Raw genomic sequence first — 22293 nt, forward strand, 5'->3', positions numbered from 1 at the left:
TGAAATATATTCATATATCTTAAATGTGTGATTCTTGTTCATCACATAAAAATTCATTCTTGTTCTACTAAATATATGTCCAGTATACAACAAAAGTATGGCCACCCCCCAGATTTGGGTTCAATTTTTTTCCCTCTAAAACAACATTGTACAAATGATCCTACCATTTTGCAGTTTTCCCAGAAACACAAAAAGGAAGTGACCAGTAAACAACAAAGAATGTTAAGGAACTAAATATCAATAGATCAATCAGTCTTGCAAGGCATAGAAATGAGGAGCGAGCTCAGCTAACCACAAATAATCGATTCTAGAGATGTTGCGAACATACGTGTAGTTAGTCTGCACTAATTCATTAAATACTATGCACTCGGGTTTTGCTCGAAACAGCACAGAAGACGGGTGGATTTGAACTGTCGAGCCACTTGATAAAACCCTGCCAAATGAAGAGATAATATAGTTAGTAGTGTAAAGGTAACAAGGCCATATGATTTAGATGGGGAAATGAAGTCCCAACCTGTATGTACCATCGGGCTGCTTTAGAGCTGCGTTAAGGAAAAATGAAGCAGCCAAGCACCGACGGAAGATAAGCATGTCATCTCCACAGGAAGAGACCCGAAGACCCATCTGTTCAACGTTCCTGCGAATTTGACTGCAAAAGAACCAAATAAAAAAAAAAAATTATAAAAAAGCTAGACATGTATCATGAAAAAAGTAAATAAATTCCATTATGAATCTACTATAGGTCAATAACAGCCTTCCTGTTGAAATTTATAAGTGCTGTTTGTCAACATTATAGATTATTGTAGTAAACCTGTGAATGTCACGTGCATGTCTTAGGGAGCGGCTGTTGATGAAATTATCCTTGCACCACTTTCTGAGATTCTTTTCAGCTTTCAGTTCGCCATTTGTGATCTTGCTCTTCTCAAAGAATTCGATAGAAGCACGATATACATTAAGCAAAGTCAAATGATCTCCTTCAGGACTGGCAAAGCTTTTCAATGCATTCCGAGACTGCCCAAAATGAAGAGGAACTGTTCAGGTTTACATAGAAATAAATGAAGCTAATATGCAGATAATGGGGGTGCTTGGTAAATAGTTGTTAGCTGGTTGGGTTAGTGTCTTAGTGGGTGTGACTAGTTGATAGCATTAGCTGATAATAGAAAGATGTTTGGTAAATTAGTTGTTAGCTGATAGCTGATTACATGCAAAATGACTTTCTCAAAAAGCTAATCGAAAAAGTTGCTTTGAGCAGCTTTTTGAATTTTACGTTTTGGAGCAATAAGCTGATACAAAAAGCTAATTAATCAAACACTCATATTGACTGTTTAACCAAGTCAAACAGCCAAAATTGGCTGATAAGCTAACTATGTTACCACACAGGGCCATTATATGTCCTCTCAAAAGTCAAAGCTTAGGATTTAGGAAATAAAAAGAGAACTTCAAAGTGCAAAACAATTGTAAACATGACTATTTCAATCCATCCTTGGCTGCAAACATTATTTTTGTTATATTCTCTTATGCCCTTTACCCATGCAAATCTTATAAAAGAGAATAATTTTACTTCACATGTAACTATAGTAGCTTCAATCTATATTTCAGAACTTCACTATACTAACTTTAAGGATTGATATCGGTTGGCCCAAGGAATCAAGGATGCATCAAGAGTGTCACAAAGGCATACCTCTTCCAACTTTTCACGGGGAGCATAAAAGATGGATTCCACAGAGAGCATTGCAACAGATATTAGCATCTCTTCCAGGCAGCCAAACTCACCAGCAAGAATGAGAGCCTTTGAATGCATGGGTTCTAGTGGCAGCCTGGCCATTTGATGCCCAGTGGGATCAGACAGTTCGTTATTTTCTGTTATAGCACCCAACAGAAAGAGAGTCTCCATTGATTTGACCAATGCAATCCTGTTATAAAGGAGGACTCGTGAGGGAGACAAAGCAATATTCATGATGATCACAATGCTAACACCATGCAGCAAACCAGGCACTCAACTAAAATGGTCTGATGACAGTACTGGCACACAAGGAAAAGTTATTTGGCTTTATTATCTTCAAAATGCTTTTTAATAAAAGAGAGCACAAAAAATGTACAATTTACCACTCACTCATTCATCAAGCGTAAATAGCATAGATAATACAGACACCTTTTTGCTTCAGAAAACCATGCACTTAAATAAAATCAAGAATACCTATTTAAATACATGAAAATAGCAACAAACAAGAGGCAGATGCAACATGTAATTTCTTGTAATCACCTCTTTGGTTTATCAATGAAATCAAAATCAACAATATTGTCAATCCCCAGAGCCTTGAGCTGCAACACAACATTTGAGAGATTGCATCTCTTGATTTCTGGAATTGTAGAATCATCAAGTTTCTCAAACTCACTTTCGGGATAAAGGCGGTAGCATTTGCCAGGTCCTTCACGGCCAGCACGACCACTGTAATTAAAGCCAAAAGCCAAAAGAAATTAAGCCTTCATTTCATTCAAAAGCGACGGGTAAAGGAAGTACCGCATTTCGTAATACTAACTTTCATTATGTTTAATACTTCGATACATTTTTTTTTTCATACTGTATACCTGAAGATCATATTTTAAAATAAAAAATAAAAAATAAAAAATACAATAGGAACAAGCAATAACACAATCTCAGAAACCCCTTCTACAAATCAAGAAGTTCCACTTAAATGAAAGACATGATTTTTGCAGGTCACTTCAAAACCCATGTATGTCAATCCACCAAAGACCTAATTCAAGGAAAACTAGTGTGAATGTTAATAAGAGATTCTCTTCTTAAACTTGTAGACTTGGATATTAACGCTATACTAGGCATGGGCCAGGGGAATGGCAACAGATGCTGATTACATGTGACGGTAATTTGCACATACACTTTCACACTAAACAGCTCACCTCCTCTGCAGTGCTTGCGCTTTGGATGTTTTCACAACAATCAGTGAGTCAATTCCCATATCAGCATCATAGGTACGTGCTTTCACCAACCCAGGATCAATGACATACTTGATTCCAGGTATTGTCACTGATGTCTCAGCAATATTAGTTGCCAGTATTACCTAAAAGATGTAGAGAAGATATATAGATTTGGCAAGAACCACATAAAAGTTGGTAATAGGAGAATGCTTGCAGTACAGCAACAGCCTTCCAAGGCAATACCAATGTGAAAAGCAGAAAAGAAAAGAAAATTTTCTTCAGCTTTTTGTAATCTAGTAAATTGAAACAATTTGATAATTCATGGCAAAGGTAAAGTATTAGCTTCTTAGCTCTCCCATAACATTGAAGGTTTACTTGCTGCATAATCATTAATTTATGAATAGTCACTTGTGAATGATTACAGAATAGAAATAAAAAAAAGGTAGTGCACACCTAATAGGATAGATATTTCATAGGTAGAGTGCAGGAACAACAGTAGGTACAGAAATGCCACTGATCTAAATAGAGTTGAATCTCAAGGAAACAACTATAACATGAGCAGCTGAAACATGAATGATTAGACTATCCTAACTCATACAGGAAACTTATATATGGAGTAAAAAGTTCAGTATCATGATGCCAATATCCTCAGGTCTATTCTAATTTGAATCTAAATGGAGTTTTATATTAAATATACCAGTAACTAGCTTTTTTATCAACCCTATTGCCAATTATGAGAAAAATCTAGCATGAAAATAAATCAACCTTACGATATCCAGCTGGTGCAGGCATAAAAACTTTCATTTGTTTCTCAGAGGGAAGAGATGAAAATATGGGAAATGTTAAGAGCTTCTTATTGCCTTCAGGTAAATGTCGAAGGTGGTCATGAACAAGCCTCTCAGCAGATTCAATCTCTTCTTGGCCAGTAAGAAAAACCAGTATATCACCAGGGCCCTCCTCCATATGTATCTAAAATACAAGGAAGTGAAGCAATTGAAAAGTTGTTGCAAAAGATTTTGAACTGGATAAAAAGAGCAGTAGCTCACTAATTAATTGTTTGGGAAAACAACAGCTCAGGGAGGGGGAAATGAAGGGTTCAGACAGCTGTAGTAACTATAGAACACATGTAAATATGTTGAAGAAACAGGTGGTTATGACAGATATTTATTTCCAAAATAGAATTAGATAAATACCTGAAAAATAGTAATCAATGCTGCATCTATGTAATCTGTCTCGGGCTTAAGGGTGTAAAATATATCTACAGGATATTGTCGCCCCTGAACATGAACTGCTCTAGCACCACCAAAGTACTCAGAAAAGACACGTGCATCCAGACTAGCAGACATGATTACCAATTTCAGCGGGGTGTACTTTTTGGCATGAAACTTTTTGAAGATACCATCAGAATGAGCCTCCTTTTTATCCTCCAACGGAAGCTCATTCTTAGGCTTCACACTATCAATATTTACCCCTCCACACACATTTTTTGACCTTGCTTTCTGTACATTCTTCAACAAGCCAAGTAACACATCAGTGTGGACTGTTCTCTCATGAGCCTCATCAACAATAATAACAGAATACTTGGAGAGGTATGGATCCAATAATGCTTCCCTGTAATCAATTAATATATATTATAATATTATAATGGTATAAATGGATCGTTAGAGATATCTGTAGCTATATAATTTTAATTTAATCATTTAAGAAAATGTATGCTTTACATGGATCCCTAACATGATTGTATCAATATATATTATGATATTATTACAATTGTGTAAATGGATCTTTAGAGATATCTGTAGCTATATAATTTTAATTTAATCATATACAAAACGTATGCTTAACGATAAATATTTGTTTTTTCCCCAAATAAAACAGATTTTATGTGCAACAAAATAATATCTCTTGTTACCTAAGAAGCAAACCATCTGTCATGTACTTGATCTTTGTTAAGTTGGAAGTCACATCCTCAAATCTAATGGCATAGCCAACCCTTTGACCCAATTCAACACCACATTCCTCAGCAACTCGTTTTGCGACAGTTATGGCTGCAACACGTCTGGGTTGAGTGACCCCAATAATTCGACCATCATTACAAAATCCTCCATGATAAAGGTACTGAGGTAACTCTGCAACAATGCGGCCAGTTAAAATTAAAATATACACCAGAGGGAGGAATGGCAGTTTGGAGAATGCTCTGTTATCTTTGAATGAAATTTTATAAAAATCTTAAAGACATCGTGATTTTTATAATTTTATGATCGATAAATGTATCCATTTTCTTTTGGAAACCCATTTCTTGAAATGGATTTAATGAATCACTTAGAGGCCCTTGAAGATTGTCTACGACTCTATGGTAACAGAGTGCTACAAATTGGCAATTTGGTCAAAGTTTTTATCCCCCAAACAACATTTGTAAAACCATAGGTAAAGGTTCCTGCACCAAGCCTACAAACCTACATTATGTGGAAAATTCCCTGGACCGTGTCATGACCAGAAAGCAATATGCATTTTTATGCTCTTAATGAAATATTGGTAAAGATTGCAAAGAAGAATACGGAAACAGAAAACAAATTTAATTTATCAGCTGATATAAAAAATCTAAAGATGGAAGCCACATAGGAGAATGATATCAAGTAAAGATTAAATTTTGTGCATTGGGCAACAATTATATACATTCTTCAAGAAATGTCAGTTACCAAGCCTTTTCTTCAATCCCCGAGCATGAAAACTTACGTGTCGTCTTTCCACTACCAGTCTCTCCAACAATTATTAATGTGTCATTGTTGTGTACCTCCTCAACAAGCCGCTTTTCAACTAGACAAAAACCAACATATTTAAGTACACTACTATGCAATTCTCAAACCATTAAACAAATGCCACAGAAGAATAATAGTTACCGGTAGCAATTGGTAAAGATTTTCTTTGTTTTTCAATGTTTTGCCGCCTGCAGACATTAAGAAAGAGTAAGAATATATACAGATACAGAGACGCGAGTATTGATAAGAAATTGACACATGACGTTAAGACACCTACCTGAGGAAGTCACCTTTCCTGTTATTTAGTTGATTCTGATGATGTTTGTGTGGGGAATTCACAGGATTCGCCATTGAAGGCATGTGTTCGAGCTTTTGTCACAGACAAAGGCAATAAATTCTATCAAGTTTTCAAGATTTGCGGGGCGGAGAAGGGCTTCCGACTGAAAGTGGAGCCCTAAGAAGTGATTTGAGAAGAGTAGACCGTTTTAGTGAGCCGGTTTAATAGTGGGGGAGCCGGGAGGGGTTAGAAGAAGTAAGCCGCGGCGATTGGCGGCTAGAATAAGACCTCGCCGGCAAGCCAGCGACAGCGTTGGAGATATAGCGGCGCTGCTGTGAATCTGTGATGTTGGCCCATTGGGGGCGAGTAAGTAATTGCATCAATCAAATAAAATTTTAAAGGAAAAAATACAATTTTTTTAGTCCTTTAATTAGAGTTAATTAATCCTTTTTTTTTTTTTTTATATCATAACATCCTCATTTGTTTCTAGTATTATTGTGGCATGATCATTTTTAGTTCACCCTTAACAAAATCACTGAAATATTGTTAAACACAAATATATTTTGATCTTTTTTATATAAAGTAAATTGACCTGCTATATTTTTTATATTTATTTTTTTTTTAAAAATCATATTTGAAAACCAAAATACCCTTATATTTAATGATATTTAAAGAACAACAAATGATTATGTCACAATAATACTATGATAAAAATAAATTTTCTAATTTTTTAAAAAAAAAAAAAGACTAAAGTAAACTGTCACCTATAAATCTAATCAAGAATTTAAATAATGAGAAAGTAACAAACGGCCTTATAAGTTACAGAGCCGTGAAAACAAGAGTCAAATATATATTTGCAAACTCGAAATAATTCTTATTAACTTTTTTACAACAAATTGTGGGTTTCTATACTAAACCAACCAGACAGACAGAAAGATGTTTGGAGACTAAATCATAGTGCAGTTATCCTTCAATGACTTTAACAGCAGTCCTGCACAATAAGAAGAGTGTTGTTATGACTGAACAAAGTGCAGACACTGAAGAAAACCAGATGCTATAACTTGCTTACCCAAATGGGCTCTGTTTGATTGACAGCAGTTCCACATCCAACTGCATTTCAAAAGAGAGGAAGCTTAAGGACTAAGAAGTAAGAAAGATCGAAAGGCACGAAAAGAAGCTTGAAAAGAGACGGTTAAGCCCGCACGGGTAACTCAGTTGATTCCTGGGTGGCAGATTGCGGGCTAGGACGCAAGATTGAGTCATGGCAGCCGCAGTGTGGGAGTGTTGAGCATATAACCATTAATGTGCAATCCAACTATCAGCTTAGGCTTTTAGTTGAGATGGAGCACATGCTTCAATTTGATATCAGAGTCAGACCAAAGGTCATGAACCCACCGCACAGCGTGTTGAGCATATAACCATTAATGTGCAATTCATGCTTCAATTGGGAGTCACACGGAATGTGGTGGGCTCTTTGTGGGCACCAGACACTGGTCCTCCCACCTAATGGGTTGCTGTGACTATATGAAGTGAAACAAATGATAAGCTTTGAAATCAAAACATCACCTCGATAGTTGCATTTGGAGGGATTTCCTGAACCCCTTTGTTTCCGTAAGCTAGATTAGGAGGGACTATCAGTAAGCGCTGCAAAAATTTAGAACTTCAATTCAGTTTTGTTCGGCCTTCATTATAGAGTGGACATATCATTTATCCTCAGTTACACTATCATATATACAAATGGAATTAAGAGGTTCTTCGAGAATATAGTACCATCTCATACAGTACATAAAGGAGGACATGCCAAATGCAAATCAATGAAAAGCATAAACTATAATACAAATTAATCTCACCTGTCCTCCCACTCTCATGCCTTGAACACCAAGGTCTAATCCTTTAAGGACTGTCCCTCGCTCTGATTGGCCCACATCAAATCCGTAAGGCTTCATCAAGGAAACAAACCGTATTACATTAGATACAAACGCATAACACTTGTAAGTACCAGTTGCTCGGTATTGATCACTTTGAAGTTTGAAGGGAAACTTTTGGCAACTTTCATAAGCTATAACGGCCAGACTTACGAGTGATACATGGAAATACCAACAAGGATGAAAAGGAAGTTTATGACAGATTAATCAGAGTAACTTTAAGAGAAGCATATTTGTTGCTTTTGCAAGCCACAAATTAAGATATATAACTGAGCATGAAACCATGATGGAAACAATGAAACGAAATAACCGGCAATGATAGACGCAACTTAGTCATACCGTTCCACCTCCAACGCCCATTCCTTGTCTGCTTGTCATAAACGTAATGCCTCTCCATTTAGCAACATAGTGGACCTATAACGATTTCATAATACTAAATTTCAACTTAATTGTAATCTTTAGCCATATTGTCTGAGGTAAACAAAACTAATGCACTTGTGAATTTAAATTTCAACTTTGCCACAACCGTACTGCAACTCTAGATCCCTTCACAGCTTCAGCTCCATTCCCAATCTTTAGATCATAGTACCTGCAGAATTAGTATCCCACCATTACAGGGAAGTTCAAGAAACATCCTTAACTACTTCCTCTAGCAATGGAGATTCCTTAAATCCCATGAAACCAAAATTGAATCTAAATGGAAAACCCAAGACTGACTTTAGACCATTAGGAAGAGTTGTATAATCACTCTCAGGTATTTTTGCACCTCGAAGCTGCAACAATAAAGAAAAATTTGCCCACTAATTAAGAATGTATTTAGCACAATCTTATCACTAATCTAGATGAAAAGGAGAATCTTACAGCTCTTCTACTTGTGCTAACAGCGCTGGCCACATCACAGAGATAAATGCTAGCAGCTGAACAAATAAAGAAACTAATTTAGCCATGGGAAAACTCAACCTAATTCATTAAACTGAATGATTTCATTAATTGATAGAAAATTGGGGGAAATAGAAGCGGAAAAAGGAAACCCATGAAAGTGATGGAGCTACCAGTTGACAAAACGCAGCCCATTAAGGCCCTTCTTCCCTCATTCTGCAAAGACAAGGTTTTGATTGTGGGCTCGGGAGATGATGATGAGCAGCGACAAAGTAATATTCTTGACTTCCACTTTCCTGTGCATTCAAGATTCAGTCTTTACTTACATGGTAGTTTCTATATGTCTATATTGTGTGTGTAGAGGAAGAGAGAGATAGAGAGAGAGATAGAGAGAGAGAGAGAGAGAGAGAGAGAGAGCGCTTAACTGGTGGGAGAAATTGAGGGGAAAGATTGGGTAAACATGGCGGACTTGAGAGGATGGTAGAGGAGGAGATCCATAGTCCGACACATGCAGTTAGAGTGACAGTTGAGACTTGAGAGATGGGTATCAGTTTAGTTTTGTCAGATTTTGAGAGGAAGTATAGAAAGGGGTGGATAATGCCCATAATATTAGCCACAATTTCATATTTTCTGTTTATGCCCATTAAGATACTCAATATAAATTCTTGGTTACCTTAGTTGATTTGATCAATCACCTTAAATCATTATTCCAGCTTTAGTGTGGGGATTTTGACTAATTAAAGGTGATGAAGACCGGCCCGTGAGACTAGCTCTGTTGGTTCGACCGATTATCTTAAAGCCTTGTTCTAATAGTAGTGTGGGTGTTTTAACCAATCAGATGTGATGAAGGCCCCTATACACAAAGTACATAGGAAAGGAGTGGTGGGAACCCAGGGAATGACTGAGTTACTCGCATAGTATAACGTAAGCTGGAAATCTAATGTAAAAAAAAAAAAAAAAAAAAAAAAAAAACAAGAAGATAAATTAACCCCAAAAAATCTTCTAGCTTTCCTGCCTTGATGAAAGATTCTTTTCCAAGAAAGTAAAGCAATGTTTTCTAGTATCATCATGTCACACAAATATACTTATGATTAATCTTGTGTCAAGTTGTATTTGAAAAAATTAGCATTTTTCATGTAATTATTGTGTGTCTAAAGTTGATTGTGTTTTTAGTTCATAATTCCTAAATGAAACAGATTTAGTTGAAAATAAAGAAGTTTTATTACTATCTTCTTAGTCCCAAATGCTGCAGAAATTGGAGGAAACAGAAATCTTAGGCACTGGAAAATGAGTTTCTTGCAGGAAGAATTAAATCCCCAGCAGTGGAAGAATATGAATGATTTGCAGAGCTGTTGGTGTGATGCTTCTCTTTCTCATCCAATTTATGCTTCATCTTCTCACTCCATTTCTTGAATTTTTGAACCAGTTTTTTCCTCTTTGAATGATCATGAGAGTGGCCACCAATTGGGAAGCCTAAGCAAGACTCATGCTGCCCCACTGAGGAACTCCTCAGTTCATTATCCGATGCAAAATCTGCAATTTCTCCACTGTCTTCTCCGTTATTGTTCACCTCCGACTGGTTTTCGTCTTCTTGGTTCGTTCTCGTCAGCTCGTGCCTCAAGCAGGCATTGCACCACCTTAGGTATACCAGTTCTTTCTCTTCTGCTGCCTTACTTTCATGGAGTTTCTCGAGCTCGTGCACTAGTTCTTTGTAATCATCCATACTCACCATTTCTGCATCGTTCTGCAAAGTAAGTTACACACATTTCTGTCAAAAAAAAAGCTAGATTTGAATCGCGAATCGCGTTATCAAACGAAGAATGTTCATACCTTATAGGAATCTGCTTTTCTTAGAAGTTCATCCCTCTCATGCTGCAATTTTTCAAGAGCCATTTTTACCTGTCTAAAGTCTTCCTCTATCTTGTTGATTGTATCATCCTTGTTTCTCAGCTCTGCTTGGTTTCTTGAAATTTCTGCCTCTTTTGCTTTAAGCTGAAGGTTTTTTGGATTAACAGCATGAGAAAGATGTTTGGTTTTCTTCTGGAGCCTTTTAACCCTTCTATGAAGCAAAACATTTTCTGATCTTGAACATTCAAGCAACTCTATAATCTTCAGATACTCTGCTACCATCTTCTCAAACCTCTGGCTTTCTCCTTGCAACGCAGAAATTTCCCTTTCCAATATTTCAATCTTAGTTATCTCCATCAGAGACCTGTTCTCTTGCTCTTTCAAGAAATTATAGTAATCGGATCGAGTTTCCAGCTCTCGTTCTCTGCCCTGACTATCTTTGATTTGACCTTTTGAACTGATAATTTCTTCTTGCAACTTACCTGTATTCTTGCCAGATTCTGGGCAGGATAAAGTTTCTGAATCAAGTCCAGGGAGGCCACCTTCATCTCTGCAAGTCCCAGCAGGTTCATTTTCTGGAGAATTTTTGTGACTTTGTAAAGACGAAGCTTGCGAAAACGAACCCTTTCTTTGTGTGATCCTAGCAATGATGAAACCAGCCACAGTAACAGCAAGAGGGATTCCAGCTTTGAGCAGAACAGGCTTCATGGCCTCCATCTTTGAGCTTGTGCTCTCCATTTTATGAATCAACTTAACCAGGAGTTCAGAATTATTAGAGTTCAAATGGGGCCTTAGGGTGGTGATTTCTTGGTGCAGAGAGTGGCGTTATATGTAGCAAGATTCCTTGCCATTTATGCTTGCTTTTAAGCATTGTTTTGGTTGGAGAATGAGTGGTGTGGATTACTTTTTGGCCACTTAACCCATGCCCATTTCCCATCTCTAATTCCCCTTGCTATTGCATTTGGAATATGATTCCTTTTTGATTGATGGATTGGTTTCCACCTTGACATGCATGCTTATTGTGATCTATAGTAGCAGCAAAATATATAGTATACATGTTGACTCCTCCTCCATTCTCCCTCTGTCTATGCTGCAAATGATTATTGTTCCACTCAACATAAAAAAACTGATTTGATACCAGTCGCAACACTCTCTCTCAGTTAAACCTGTTGCACATGATCTTTCTAGTGCAATTTATTTTTTATGTGTGATTTACTACACATCAGTGAGAACTATCCAATACACACCGATTAGATATAAGTCTAACACATGTGGTAATTAGTGCTTACTAAACTCATTATTTGTATCACAACTCTCCTTGTTATTCTTTTAGAAACTGTTAGTAACCTGAGTCTCGTATTAAGAATCCGAGACTCAAGAAAACAAGGAAGCACTTATCATGATTTTTAAGCGTGTAAATCGCTGTTCTAATGAAATCATAACTTCTGAAATACAAGATGTGAAATCTCACCAATTATTTTACAAAATTTACTAATGTTGTAATTTGAGATTTTTTGTCTCAAAGAATCTCTAATAAACTCATTCTAAGAACCAAGAGATTCAAGGCAACATATGAAAATAACATTTTCATCATTCTTTTTAACTCTCTCCTTACAACCACAATTGTTATACCTTAGAACCTCAATTGTTATACCATGGACCAGGGTCCATCTTGCATTGCGGACCCTAGTTCAAAAATTATGTACCTGCTATTTACATATTATGTACCTGTTGTTAAATTTGTGTGCATTAGAATAAATTGAAAGTACATAACAAGTTCACTGTAGACATATAATATGTTGTTTAACATATTAAGTGTTTGCAGTTCACATATTATATGTGTATAATTAACAAGTTATGTGCCTTCAATTTATTTACACTACATACACCACATAAACTCTTTAACTGTATGTATAAAATATGTCAATTGTAGACATAATGCAAGATAGACCTTGATGGTATGATCCATGATATAATTTGCCTTGAAACCTTGGTATTTATAACATTCAAACAACTACCTCCATAAGCCACTTTAATTACCAAAATAAATATGGATGACACAGAAGTTTATATAACTTATATAATTATAATTTTCATAATGATACAAATAATTTGCATAATAATCTACATAACTATCAGATAACATTTACTAAATTGAGTAAATATAATAAATTAATATCATATTCCCTGATCTATCAAATTATTTCTTAGGCAATCAACGGAGAGATGTCTATAAAATCTCTCCATTAAATATCAACCTGATAAAACCCAGAAGATTAGTTTAACTTTTTCTGTACTTGCAACTTTTTTGATCAAAATAATAACAAAATTCTTTACAAGTTTAAATTAATTTATGTAACCCCCAACACTAATATATACTCCGTATATATTATTTAAATTTTCGATAACCATGTCTGAACACATAACATTTAACTATTTATTATATAAATTTCTAACAGGAACTCCATTGTTGTGTTATAAACTTAATTACAACTTAAGATCTCTTGAACAATTTATGGGCACAAGAATGATGTTTACTCAAAATTACAATTAAGCACAAGTTTAGAATATTTATTTGAGGCAGAAGTATAGTATTTTTTTTTTGAAAATTATATGATGCTTCATTAAAAATAGGCCGAAATAATATCCGGTGGGTGCAGATCCCAATACATAATTGCAGTTTGCTAATAAGCCGTAGTAGCTAAAGCATGAGCTAAATGGTTCTCTACTCTAGGAATACAATGAAACGAACAAGACTGAAACGAAGATGCAATAAGTCTGCAAGTGTCAATGGCATAGCCTAGATATGTGCGCAGCACAATAGTTGGTGTAGTAAGATAGTGATGTAGTGTCAAGCAGTCCGTATAGATCTCAACATTCTGTTCACCCCGATCCTTCAACCATGATAGAGCCTCCTTACATGCGAGCACCTCTGCCATAAGTGGTGAGGAGCATCCTTGTAGTGGTCCACTGAATGCCGAGACATACCCCCGTCCGAGTCTAGTAACAGTACCCCCAAAGTAGCTCGTCCCGTCTCCTGCAAATACCCCCCGTCCACACGGCATATGCGCCTTGGCAGTCCAGGCGGTTCGGCAGCAGTGGAATCTGGCGCATGGAGGTTGGCGTTTTCTTGCGTCGGATTTGGCGCTGCTAGGAGCGTGGTGGGCGGTGCCGTGTGCTGCTGTGGGTGCGCCCGAGACCAAGCCAGCTTGGCAGCAGCGGCTATTCTGAGGACCACTTCCGGCCGTGGCAATGTTGCTTCCCATACGGCCCTGTTCCTTGCTCTCCATATATTGTAAAGTATTGCTACTGCATAGAATATCCCATCAGAGTCTAGAACATGTAGAAGTTCATCAAACCAAACATAAAAAATATTTGTGATTATATTTGGAATTGTGAGGTTAGATTTATCCCAAATGTTCTTTGCAAAATCACACAACACCAATGCATGCATTATGTCTTCTTGAGATGATCCACACATGGCACATCTTGGATCCACCTCCACCCTCTTTATAAGCAAGTTTGTAGTAGTGGGCAATATATCACTAACGGCTCTCCATAGAAACATTCTCCATTTTGGGGGGATTTTTAACTTCCATAGGGATAACCACTTTGTAAATATCCCATTAGTGTGTTGATAATTTCCCACTACTTGCTTATACTCACTTTTAACAGTGTACTCTCCTCTTAGATCCCCATGCCAGTACCAGGTATCATCATATTCCGGGGAGATGGGTATTTTCATAATTTCCGCCACATCACTGGGTTGAAATAAATCAGTTAAGATTGAGGGATCCCAGGCACCAGTTTGCTGATCTATCAAACCTGCCACCTTGGTTTCCTTCAACTGTACTGGCATTTCTGTTTGTATCATTGGGTCATGGTCATTTCGTAGCCAAGGGTGGGTCCATATGAATGTGGATTCCCCATTACCAATTCTGCGCCTGACCCCACCACAAATAATACTCTTTGCTGCCATGATGCTCCGCCAGCAGAAACTGGGATTATTTCCCATCTGTGCATCAAAGAACGATCCTTTCGGAAAATACCGGGCTTTATATACGCGTGCTACTAGAGAGTCAGGCTTAATCAACATTCTCCCTCTTTAAATCCTAGCCCACCATATTTCTTTGGTACACATAGCTTATCCCATGCCTTCCAGTGTATTCGCCTGTCAGTTCCAGAATCCCACCAGTAACGATTCATCATTCTTTCTATCGCCGTACACACTGATACAGGTAACAAGAAAACACTCATTGAAAACGTTGGCATAGATTGTGCTACAGTTTTCAAAAGAATTTCTTTCCCTGCCTGTGATAGCAGTTTTTTATTCCATGATCCAATCCTTTGACGGATTTTATCTTCCACATACGCAAAAACTGCTTTTTTGTGTCTTCCAATAAAAGAGGGGAGTCCCAAATACTTGCCATAATTCGGTGCCTGTGCCACACCCAAAATCTGAGCCACATCTTGTCTATTTTCCTCACTAGTATTTCTGCTATAACATATACTCGACTTGTGGTAATTTACCGCCTGCCCGGATAAACTCTCATAAACAGACAGACACCTTTTAACCTCAGTTGCTTCCTCCGCCTTGGCCTTAAAAAACAGTAAACTATCATCTGCAAAAAATAAGTGAGAAATCGGGGGGCTCCCCTTGCTACCCTGCAGCCATGCATCGATCCCACAGTATGTGCCTGATGCAACATCAAAGATAGACCCTCTGCACAAATAATAAATAGATATGGGGACAAAGGATCCCCTTGCCTTATTCCGCGAGTGGGTATAATCGGATCACATCTTACTCCATTCACCTGAATATTATATGAGGCAGAGGTTACACACTTCATAATCAACTCCACCCAACCAGCATGAAATCCCAGCGCCAACATCATCCTTCGTAAGAAAGGTCATTCAACCCGATCATATGCCTTTGCCATGTCTAATTTAAGGGCACTCCATCCCCCCATTCCACATTGTTTCCTATTAAAAAAATGCCCCACCTCTGCAGCTAATAGTATATTATCCGTTATCAATCTATCCGGGATAAATGCGCTTTGTGACTCAGATATTACCCCTTCCATTAACGGCTTCATTCTATTAGCCAACATTTTTGCCATAACTCTATAGACCACATTACTGAGGGCTACAGGCCGCAAATCAGTGACATACTCCGGAGTTTTCTTCTTAGGGATTAGAACAATATCAGTCTCAGTCAAACCAGGCGGGAAATCACAAGACTCAACACAATTAACTATAAAACTCGCCACATCTCCCCCAACCACATCCCAAAAATGTTGGTAAAACCCTGGATTCATTCCATCCGGACATGGTGCCTTGTCCGAAAACATCGCAAACAGTGCACTCTTAACCTCATCCAGTTCAAACGGACGCAACAAAGACTCATTCTGTGCCTGCGTGATTCGCGGGACAATTCCCTCAAAGAAATCCTCCCAAGTTCCGGGGGTTCCAGCAGAGAAAATACGATTATAATATTGCAGAATAATATTTTTCATAGGCTCCCCCTCAACCCAATCCCCATTATCATTCATCAATCTAGTAATAGTATTCTTCTTTTTTCGGTGAGAGGCATACCTGTGGAAAAACTTCGTATTCGCGTCAGCCTCCTTAAGCCAGTGTTGCTTGGCTCTCTGTCTCCAGTATGTATCCTCCTGAACTTCTGCACAGCTTAACAGCTGTTCTAGGCGCTGAAACTCAGCTAGGGAGGCCGGGTCAGTACGCCCCCTCAGACGCTGCTGCTCTCTTGTCAATTCATTAATCCGTTTTCCGTACTTATGGTACCGGTCTCCACCCCATCGTGTTAACTGGGTCCCACAATACTGAATACAGCTCTGCAAACCCTGGCCCCTCCCCTCCTGCCAGGACTGCTCTACCACCCTTATGCACCCCTCATCATGCAACCAGGCCATCTCAAAACGAAAACCCCTTCTGCGAGGCCCAACACCCCCACCGGAGTCCTGAATCCCCAGAAAGAGAGCCGAGTGGTCAGACTTCCGAGTTCTCAGATTCAACACCTTAGCCCCCATCACCATACCCCGCCACTCGTCCGTTACTAGAACTTTATCGAGCCTCTCCTCCATCCAGTTTGCTGTCCCCTTCCCCTTCTCCCATGTGTAAGGATAGCCAACCATAGGCAGTTGCGCAAGACCACAGTCCTCAATAGCTTCCCCAAAGCCACATAGGAGGCTATTCGGATGCGGATTTCCCCCTCTCTTCTCATTCTGATATAACAAATCATTAAAATCTCCAATAACAACCCAGGGGAGGTTTGAACTACCCGACAGCGTTCTCAAAAGATCCCATGACTCCGCACGTCGTGTTCGTTCAGAAAATCCATAATAACCTGTCATTCGCCATTCAGGAAAGCCAGGAATAGTTACCCCAACATCAACGTAGTTCGTTGAGTAACTGATTAGCCGAGCCGTACTATTCTTCTTCCACAGTAGCACAATTCCACCACTTAGCCCATCACTGTCAACATAAAAGAGTCCTTCGTAACCGATTTTAACACGTAACCGCTCTGCATGATCACGTGCCACCTTAGTCTCCATTAGAAATACAAAATCAGGTTGCTTTCAGGACACCATGTCCACAATCTCCCAAACTGTCCGTGGATTACCCAAGCCACGGCAGTTCCAACTTAAAGTACTCATTGATTCGGGCGGGTCTGGGAACCAGAGCCCGCCTGCTGCAAGTTTTTTGGAATCTCAGCCATGACAATATCACCTCCATCGGACCTACGTCCCTCCCCCTCCACCTCCCCCCGGCGACGCTTGGCTACCGCCACCACCTCCGGCTCAACCACCCCCTCGGTCCGGTTCTCACCTTGCGAACCCCCCTCCACAACCGCTCGGTCAGCTGGCGGTTTCTTTCCCACGGCATGCCGACCCGTCGGCAACAACCAGCTGCCCCCCACCGGCCTAGGGCCACGACTCCCTCCTGCCCGTAGCTCCGGGCCATACAAGTACTCCTCCACCGGCATCTTCGAGTCCCTTGCCCCCCGACAGAACTGATACGAGTGGCCTAACATCCCGCAAAAATAGAAAATGTATGAAGGCGTTCGTACTTAAACATGACCCAGCAACTCGTGTTATCTCGCTTAATGAAATTCATTCGTCTCTTCAAGGGTTTATCAACTGGCAACGAAACCCTAATACGGTGATATGTCTTCCACGGGGCGTTATCAAAACGATCATCATATTTCACAAACGTACCCATGAAATTTCCAATCTGCTCCAAAATTCTACTAGATGAGTATCCATTCGGCAGCCCATGTAGTTGAACCCATAAATCCACCGTATCCAGCACTACATCGACCGGCATAACTCCGTCAGGGACCTGCTTACACACCAGCGTACTATTATCAAAAGACCAGGGCCCCTCGTTCAAAACCCGTTCCATGTCCGTTACATGATGAAAAAACAAACAGGAACCGGCCAGGCTCAACCTCCGTTGCCTCAACCCCGCTCACGGGCTGCCATACCGATGCCAGGACCTGACTCATAAATTCCAACCTGACTAGCTTTCGTGTCAAGAATCTCCCCACCACCCCCCAACTCTCCTCCACCTCGCCGCCCCCCTCCTCGGCACCGTCCCCTTCATTCGGCAGAAACGCCGTGGCTTCCTCCTGGAGCACCATATCAGCCCATTTATCCGTCAAAGCAGCCACATCCGAATCGGTTGGCGTTGTAGCCTTCACGCATGCAGAGATAAACGTCGTTAGTTGTTGTTGTCGAAGCCGGAACTCGTCCGTGAAAAAACGTCGAAGGAACGACCGAAATACCTAGAAACCCTAGGTAGAGAGAAAACTGCTCTTTTTCAAAGCCAACAGGCAGAAGTATAGTATATTAGACTTGAAAATCAAAAGGTGTTCAAGAAAGTGTTACGCTATTTTTTATTCCTTGTCTTTCACTTTTAAGTGCGAATTTTACTATCATATTAACATATTTACAATTCATTATTATTCTTTTATACATCTTTATAATTTCAACTCCCTTCAAAATCTAGTATAATAATAATATTTAAATTCATTATTAAAAAAGTACACAATATGGTTAAAAGTTTTTATTTATTTGAAAAAAAAAAAAAAAAAAAAAAAAAAAAAAAAAAACTGCAATGCATAGTTTTTGAAAGGAGTAAATGACATATGAAGTTCTTGAAGTATAGTGGTTTTGTCACGTTTATCCCTAAATTTTCAAATTGACCACCCTTGGTCCTTCGACATTCAAATTATTATCATTCGTGGTTCAAGTTCACCACTCATGGTCTTTCAACTTTCAAAATTTAACCAGTCACGGTTCTCCTAGAAGGACAATGGGGGATTAGAATTTGATAGTTGAAAGACTATAGGTGGTTAGCTTGAACCACATATAGTAAAAATTTGAAAGTCGAATGACCACATATAATCAATTTGAAAGTTTAGGACTAAACATGACAAAACTGTACTCGGAGGACTTCAGATGATATTACTCTTTATGAAAGCATTCAACAATTGAAACCATGCAATTACTGCAATTACTGTTTACATTAAAAAAATAAAATCTAAATGTACACCCATGTCGGATTAAAATGCACTGCATTACCTCCACTGGTATTCGGTTGAGCCCTTATGTGGGAAGTCTAAAGTTCGAGTCTTAGTGTAGGCGTAGATTGTATATGTGGGTATCCCCTTTCTTTGTAATAAAAAAAAATAATAAAAAATGCACTGCATTTCTTTGTGACCAAAAAAAAAAAAAAAAAAAAAAAATTACGAATGGCTATAAGACAGTGATCCAATGGATAAAAAAAATACAGTATTACATAAAACTTGCTTCTCTCGCGGTAGGTGGGACAATCGTTATGCGTGAAACCGTGTCCACCTTCATAATTTTTTAATTTCATATTCATTATTATTAAACTCTATGTTCATAATTACTGAACTATATGTTCATAATTATAAAGCTATATAATAATAATTTCTGAACATCATATTCATATTATTAAACTCTATTATTCATAATTACAAAACTCTATGTTCATAATTACTGAACTATATGTTCATAATTATAAAACTATATATCATAATTTTTAAACTTTATATTTATAATTTTTGAACTCTATATTCACAATTACAAAACTCTATGTTCATAATTACTGAACTATATCATCATAATTATAAAGCTTTATATTCATAATTTCTTAACTTCATAATCACAGTTATTAAATCTCTATATTCATAATTACAGAGTTATATGTTCATAATTATGTTCACAACTCTATGTTCATAATTATAGAACTATATGTTCATAATTTGTGAACTATATATTAATAATTATGAATAATTTTAAAACCGTGTTTACCTTGCAAGGTGGATACGGTTTCACAGCATAATTTGCCAGAGTGGGAGGTATAGTTTATTCACAAACAATTGACGTTTAGGTTGGAGTTTGGACTCATTGTGCATAGAAATGTACATTTTACTATTTTAGTATTTTTTTTTTTTTTTGAAAACTACTATTTTAGTATTGAGTGGGCTTGGAGGTGAAAAAATCGAGAAATCTGAATTAATAAGATAAAATATGAATTTTCTATTCATCCGTAATGTCCCAAAGAAACACGTTGTCCTATCTTATCTCGTGAACTCATTAAAGAATTTATATTCCATTTGTATCAATACACCTCAGTCTTGAAACAATATTAATGCACTTTGATACACACATAAGTTAATTAATTTTTTAAAGTCACCGACTAATCAAATATAATTGCATCAACATTACAACATCAAATTAATCATATTAAAGACAAACGAGCACAACTAGCTTAATTGGTGTGAGTAATTATACACTTCTGCCTTTTAAGAGAGGTTGCGAGTTCAAACTCCTTTTTTCATATATAGAAAAATCAATCTAACCAGCATGGTACGGGCTTAAAGGCCCCTCTTATTATGTGTAATTCCTTTATTAGAATTACAAATTATGATAATAATTTTAAAATGTTTGTTATTTGGTGCAACACTTGTAGTTACACTTCAATTAAGGTAAGGAGTTTGTTTAGTTTTAGGAGACCTTAGGACATACAACTACCGCATTGATGGCATGCGGCTATTTAAGGTTCCCTAGTCATCTCACTACTTACATTAATTTTTCATACACAATAATCTAGAGAAAGTTGAACAGGAGTGAGAGAAAACATCAGAGATATTCACATCGATTCTACAGCAACAGTTCACGACTATTCAACCTTCATAAAACGGAAGTTACTATTCAACCTTCATAAAACGGGAGTTATGGCTAGATATTAGTACATGTATTACGATTATTGGTTATCACGTAATTATGTGTCTACGTGACTTATCAGCTTACATAATATTGTTAGTTTTTCCAATTGTAGATGTCAAAGATTTTTTTTTTTTTTTGAGTGATGAAGAAATTCACAATTACTAATTGAAGGTGTACATTGGATAAACTCTGTTTTTGTGTAATAGCCAGCACGACAGAGAATGTGTTGAAAAAAATTTGATTATGTAACCTTCTAGTACAAGAATCATGCTACACCCACCCGATTATCCCTTTCGTAACAAATGTCATAACATGTTATACAAAAGGTGTTGGAATATTACGAAATAACTCCGAAATACAAGCACAAAAACAAAATATCACAAGTTACAAGTTCGAGTCGTATGACACTCAATACTTTCCTTAAAACTTTATTTGCTACATTCCTTAGGTATTAGGCATGTTGTATCCTAGATTTCCCAAGATAAAATGAAACTTATGATTTAAAAGTTGAGATTAAATCAAACAAACAAGAACACTAGTAGAACACATAAGTTTTTGAAGGGAGAAAAGCATTGATCTTTTTTTTTCTTTTTTTTTTTTTTTCTTTTTTTGAGAGAAAACTCTGTAGATGTGTATTGTGCTCAACCCGCCAAGGTATATATGGGAGATGATGGTTAAATAACATTTAACATGACATTAACACTTATTTGAAAATAAGTTTTTTACCTTCATAACAATAATGTTTAATGTGAAATTTAACATTGCGGTTACAAACGGTAATTCTAAAAATTAAAATTGGAATTAATCCGTATTAATTACTTAGGATAAGAATTAACGCTTTCTAGAACAGTACACTTGAAAAGTAAAATCAACTTTTCAAATGGAACCGAGAAGTCATCACTTTTTAGTAAAGTTGGAATTACTAGTCCACCAGCTGCCAATTTTCAAACGGTATTCGTGTACGCAGGTCGCGGGTGCACACGAGTCAAGCCTCAAGTTCATTATGGATTTGATTTGCATCCCTTGCGCGTGAGAGAGAATCACTTCTCTTTCCAATGTGAGACAAGCTAAGACTTCTTCCAAGCCTTTCCACCGTACCGTTATTTTCCAACTCAAATGGTTCTAATTTGAAAATCTAATTCTCATTCACTCATTATATATTTTGAGCGGATAATATATCAATTTCTTTGTCTCACTTCAAAGAACTTGAATCCACTTTGACCTGATCCAAATCGAAAGTGGACTTCACTTATATTTGTACCACAAAATAGCCATTTAAACAATCCCATATGGCCACATGAATGAAAATTTATTTTTTGGACTATAAAACGACACAAATGTGTTCAACAGTTGTAGATCCCTCCCTATATAGGATAGGTAGTTGTTACCCT

General features: G+C 37.6%; 4 protein-coding genes across 5 annotated transcripts; all 4 read right to left on the reverse strand.

Annotated features, from left to right (window-relative positions):
- Positions 1-15: 15 nt before the first annotated feature.
- Positions 16-6322, reverse strand: LOC109149270 (pre-mRNA-splicing factor ATP-dependent RNA helicase DEAH10-like). 2 transcript variants are annotated; one of them, XM_019296952.1, is made up of 12 exons: positions 5974-6322; positions 5838-5884; positions 5674-5754; positions 4850-5066; positions 4131-4548; positions 3703-3906; positions 2920-3080; positions 2264-2449; positions 1682-1913; positions 812-1011; positions 515-649; positions 16-433 (listed from the first exon to the last, which is right to left on the reverse strand). In XM_019296952.1, the coding sequence occupies exons 1-12, from the start codon at positions 6054-6056 to the stop codon at positions 250-252; spliced, it is 2148 nt and encodes a 715-aa protein (XP_019152497.1). In that variant the 5' UTR covers positions 6057-6322; the 3' UTR covers positions 16-249. The 2 variants fall into 2 exon arrangements, with proteins under 2 accessions (XP_019152497.1, XP_019152505.1); XM_019296960.1 differs by having other exon boundaries at positions 5637-5754.
- A 440-nt stretch (positions 6323-6762) lies between these two features.
- Positions 6763-9381, reverse strand: LOC109151731 (peptidyl-prolyl cis-trans isomerase FKBP16-4, chloroplastic). The gene is made up of 10 exons (XM_019299452.1): positions 9203-9381; positions 8951-9073; positions 8760-8815; positions 8616-8671; positions 8430-8487; positions 8238-8312; positions 7824-7913; positions 7540-7617; positions 7043-7083; positions 6763-6964 (listed from the first exon to the last, which is right to left on the reverse strand). The coding sequence occupies exons 1-10, from the start codon at positions 9285-9287 to the stop codon at positions 6937-6939; spliced, it is 690 nt and encodes a 229-aa protein (XP_019154997.1). The 5' UTR covers positions 9288-9381; the 3' UTR covers positions 6763-6936.
- Positions 9382-9761: 380 nt separating this feature from the next.
- Positions 9762-11450, reverse strand: LOC109151923 (protein CHUP1, chloroplastic). Its single transcript, XM_019299528.1, has 2 exons — positions 10608-11450; positions 9762-10521 (listed from the first exon to the last, which is right to left on the reverse strand). Exons 1-2 carry the CDS (start codon positions 11361-11363, stop codon positions 10051-10053), a joined length of 1227 nt encoding a protein of 408 aa, XP_019155073.1. The 5' UTR covers positions 11364-11450; the 3' UTR covers positions 9762-10050.
- A 3264-nt stretch (positions 11451-14714) lies between these two features.
- LOC109153039 lies at positions 14715-17197 on the reverse strand. The gene is made up of 2 exons (XM_019300777.1): positions 15933-17197; positions 14715-15348 (listed from the first exon to the last, which is right to left on the reverse strand). Exons 1-2 carry the CDS (start codon positions 17195-17197, stop codon positions 14715-14717), a joined length of 1899 nt encoding a protein of 632 aa, XP_019156322.1.
- Positions 17198-22293: the final 5096 nt, after the last annotated feature.

This window comes from Ipomoea nil, unplaced genomic scaffold, assembly GCF_001879475.1.
Source record: "Ipomoea nil cultivar Tokyo-kokei standard unplaced genomic scaffold, Asagao_1.1 scaffold0268, whole genome shotgun sequence".
NCBI lineage: Eukaryota > Viridiplantae > Streptophyta > Magnoliopsida > Solanales > Convolvulaceae > Ipomoea > Ipomoea nil.

Bases quoted from the DNA above. Each gene is read 5' to 3' on its own strand.
- LOC109149270 (XM_019296952.1), bottom strand. From the start codon at position 6,056: ATGCCTTCAATGGCGAATCCTGTGAATTCCCCACACAAACATCATCAG. The intron at 5,755-5,837 runs GTAACTATTATT...GTTTTTGTCTAG, and splicing joins ATCTTTACCAATTGCTACCG to TTGAAAAGCGGCTTGTTGAG. The intron at 3,081-3,702 runs GTTGATTTATTT...TACATCTTTTAG, and splicing joins CACCAGCTGGATATCGTAAG to GTAATACTGGCAACTAATAT.
- LOC109151731 (XM_019299452.1), bottom strand. From the start codon at position 9,287: ATGTGTCGGACTATGGATCTCCTCCTCTACCATCCTCTCAAGTCCGCC. The intron at 9,074-9,202 runs GTTAAGCGCTCT...TTGAATGCACAG, and splicing joins CCCCTCAATTTCTCCCACCA to GAAAGTGGAAGTCAAGAATA. The intron at 8,488-8,615 runs GTCAGTCTTGGG...CTAATTCTGCAG, and splicing joins ACTCTTCCTAATGGTCTAAA to GTACTATGATCTAAAGATTG.
- LOC109151923 (XM_019299528.1), bottom strand. From the start codon at position 11,363: ATGGAGAGCACAAGCTCAAAGATGGAGGCCATGAAGCCTGTTCTGCTC. The intron at 10,522-10,607 runs GTATGAACATTC...CTTACTTTGCAG, and splicing joins GAAAAGCAGATTCCTATAAG to AACGATGCAGAAATGGTGAG.
- LOC109153039 (XM_019300777.1), bottom strand. From the start codon at position 17,197: ATGGAGACTAAGGTGGCACGTGATCATGCAGAGCGGTTACGTGTTAAA. The intron at 15,349-15,932 runs GTTTTACCAACA...TTATTTGTGCAG, and splicing joins CCGGATGGAATGAATCCAGG to AGGGTCTATCTTTGATGTTG.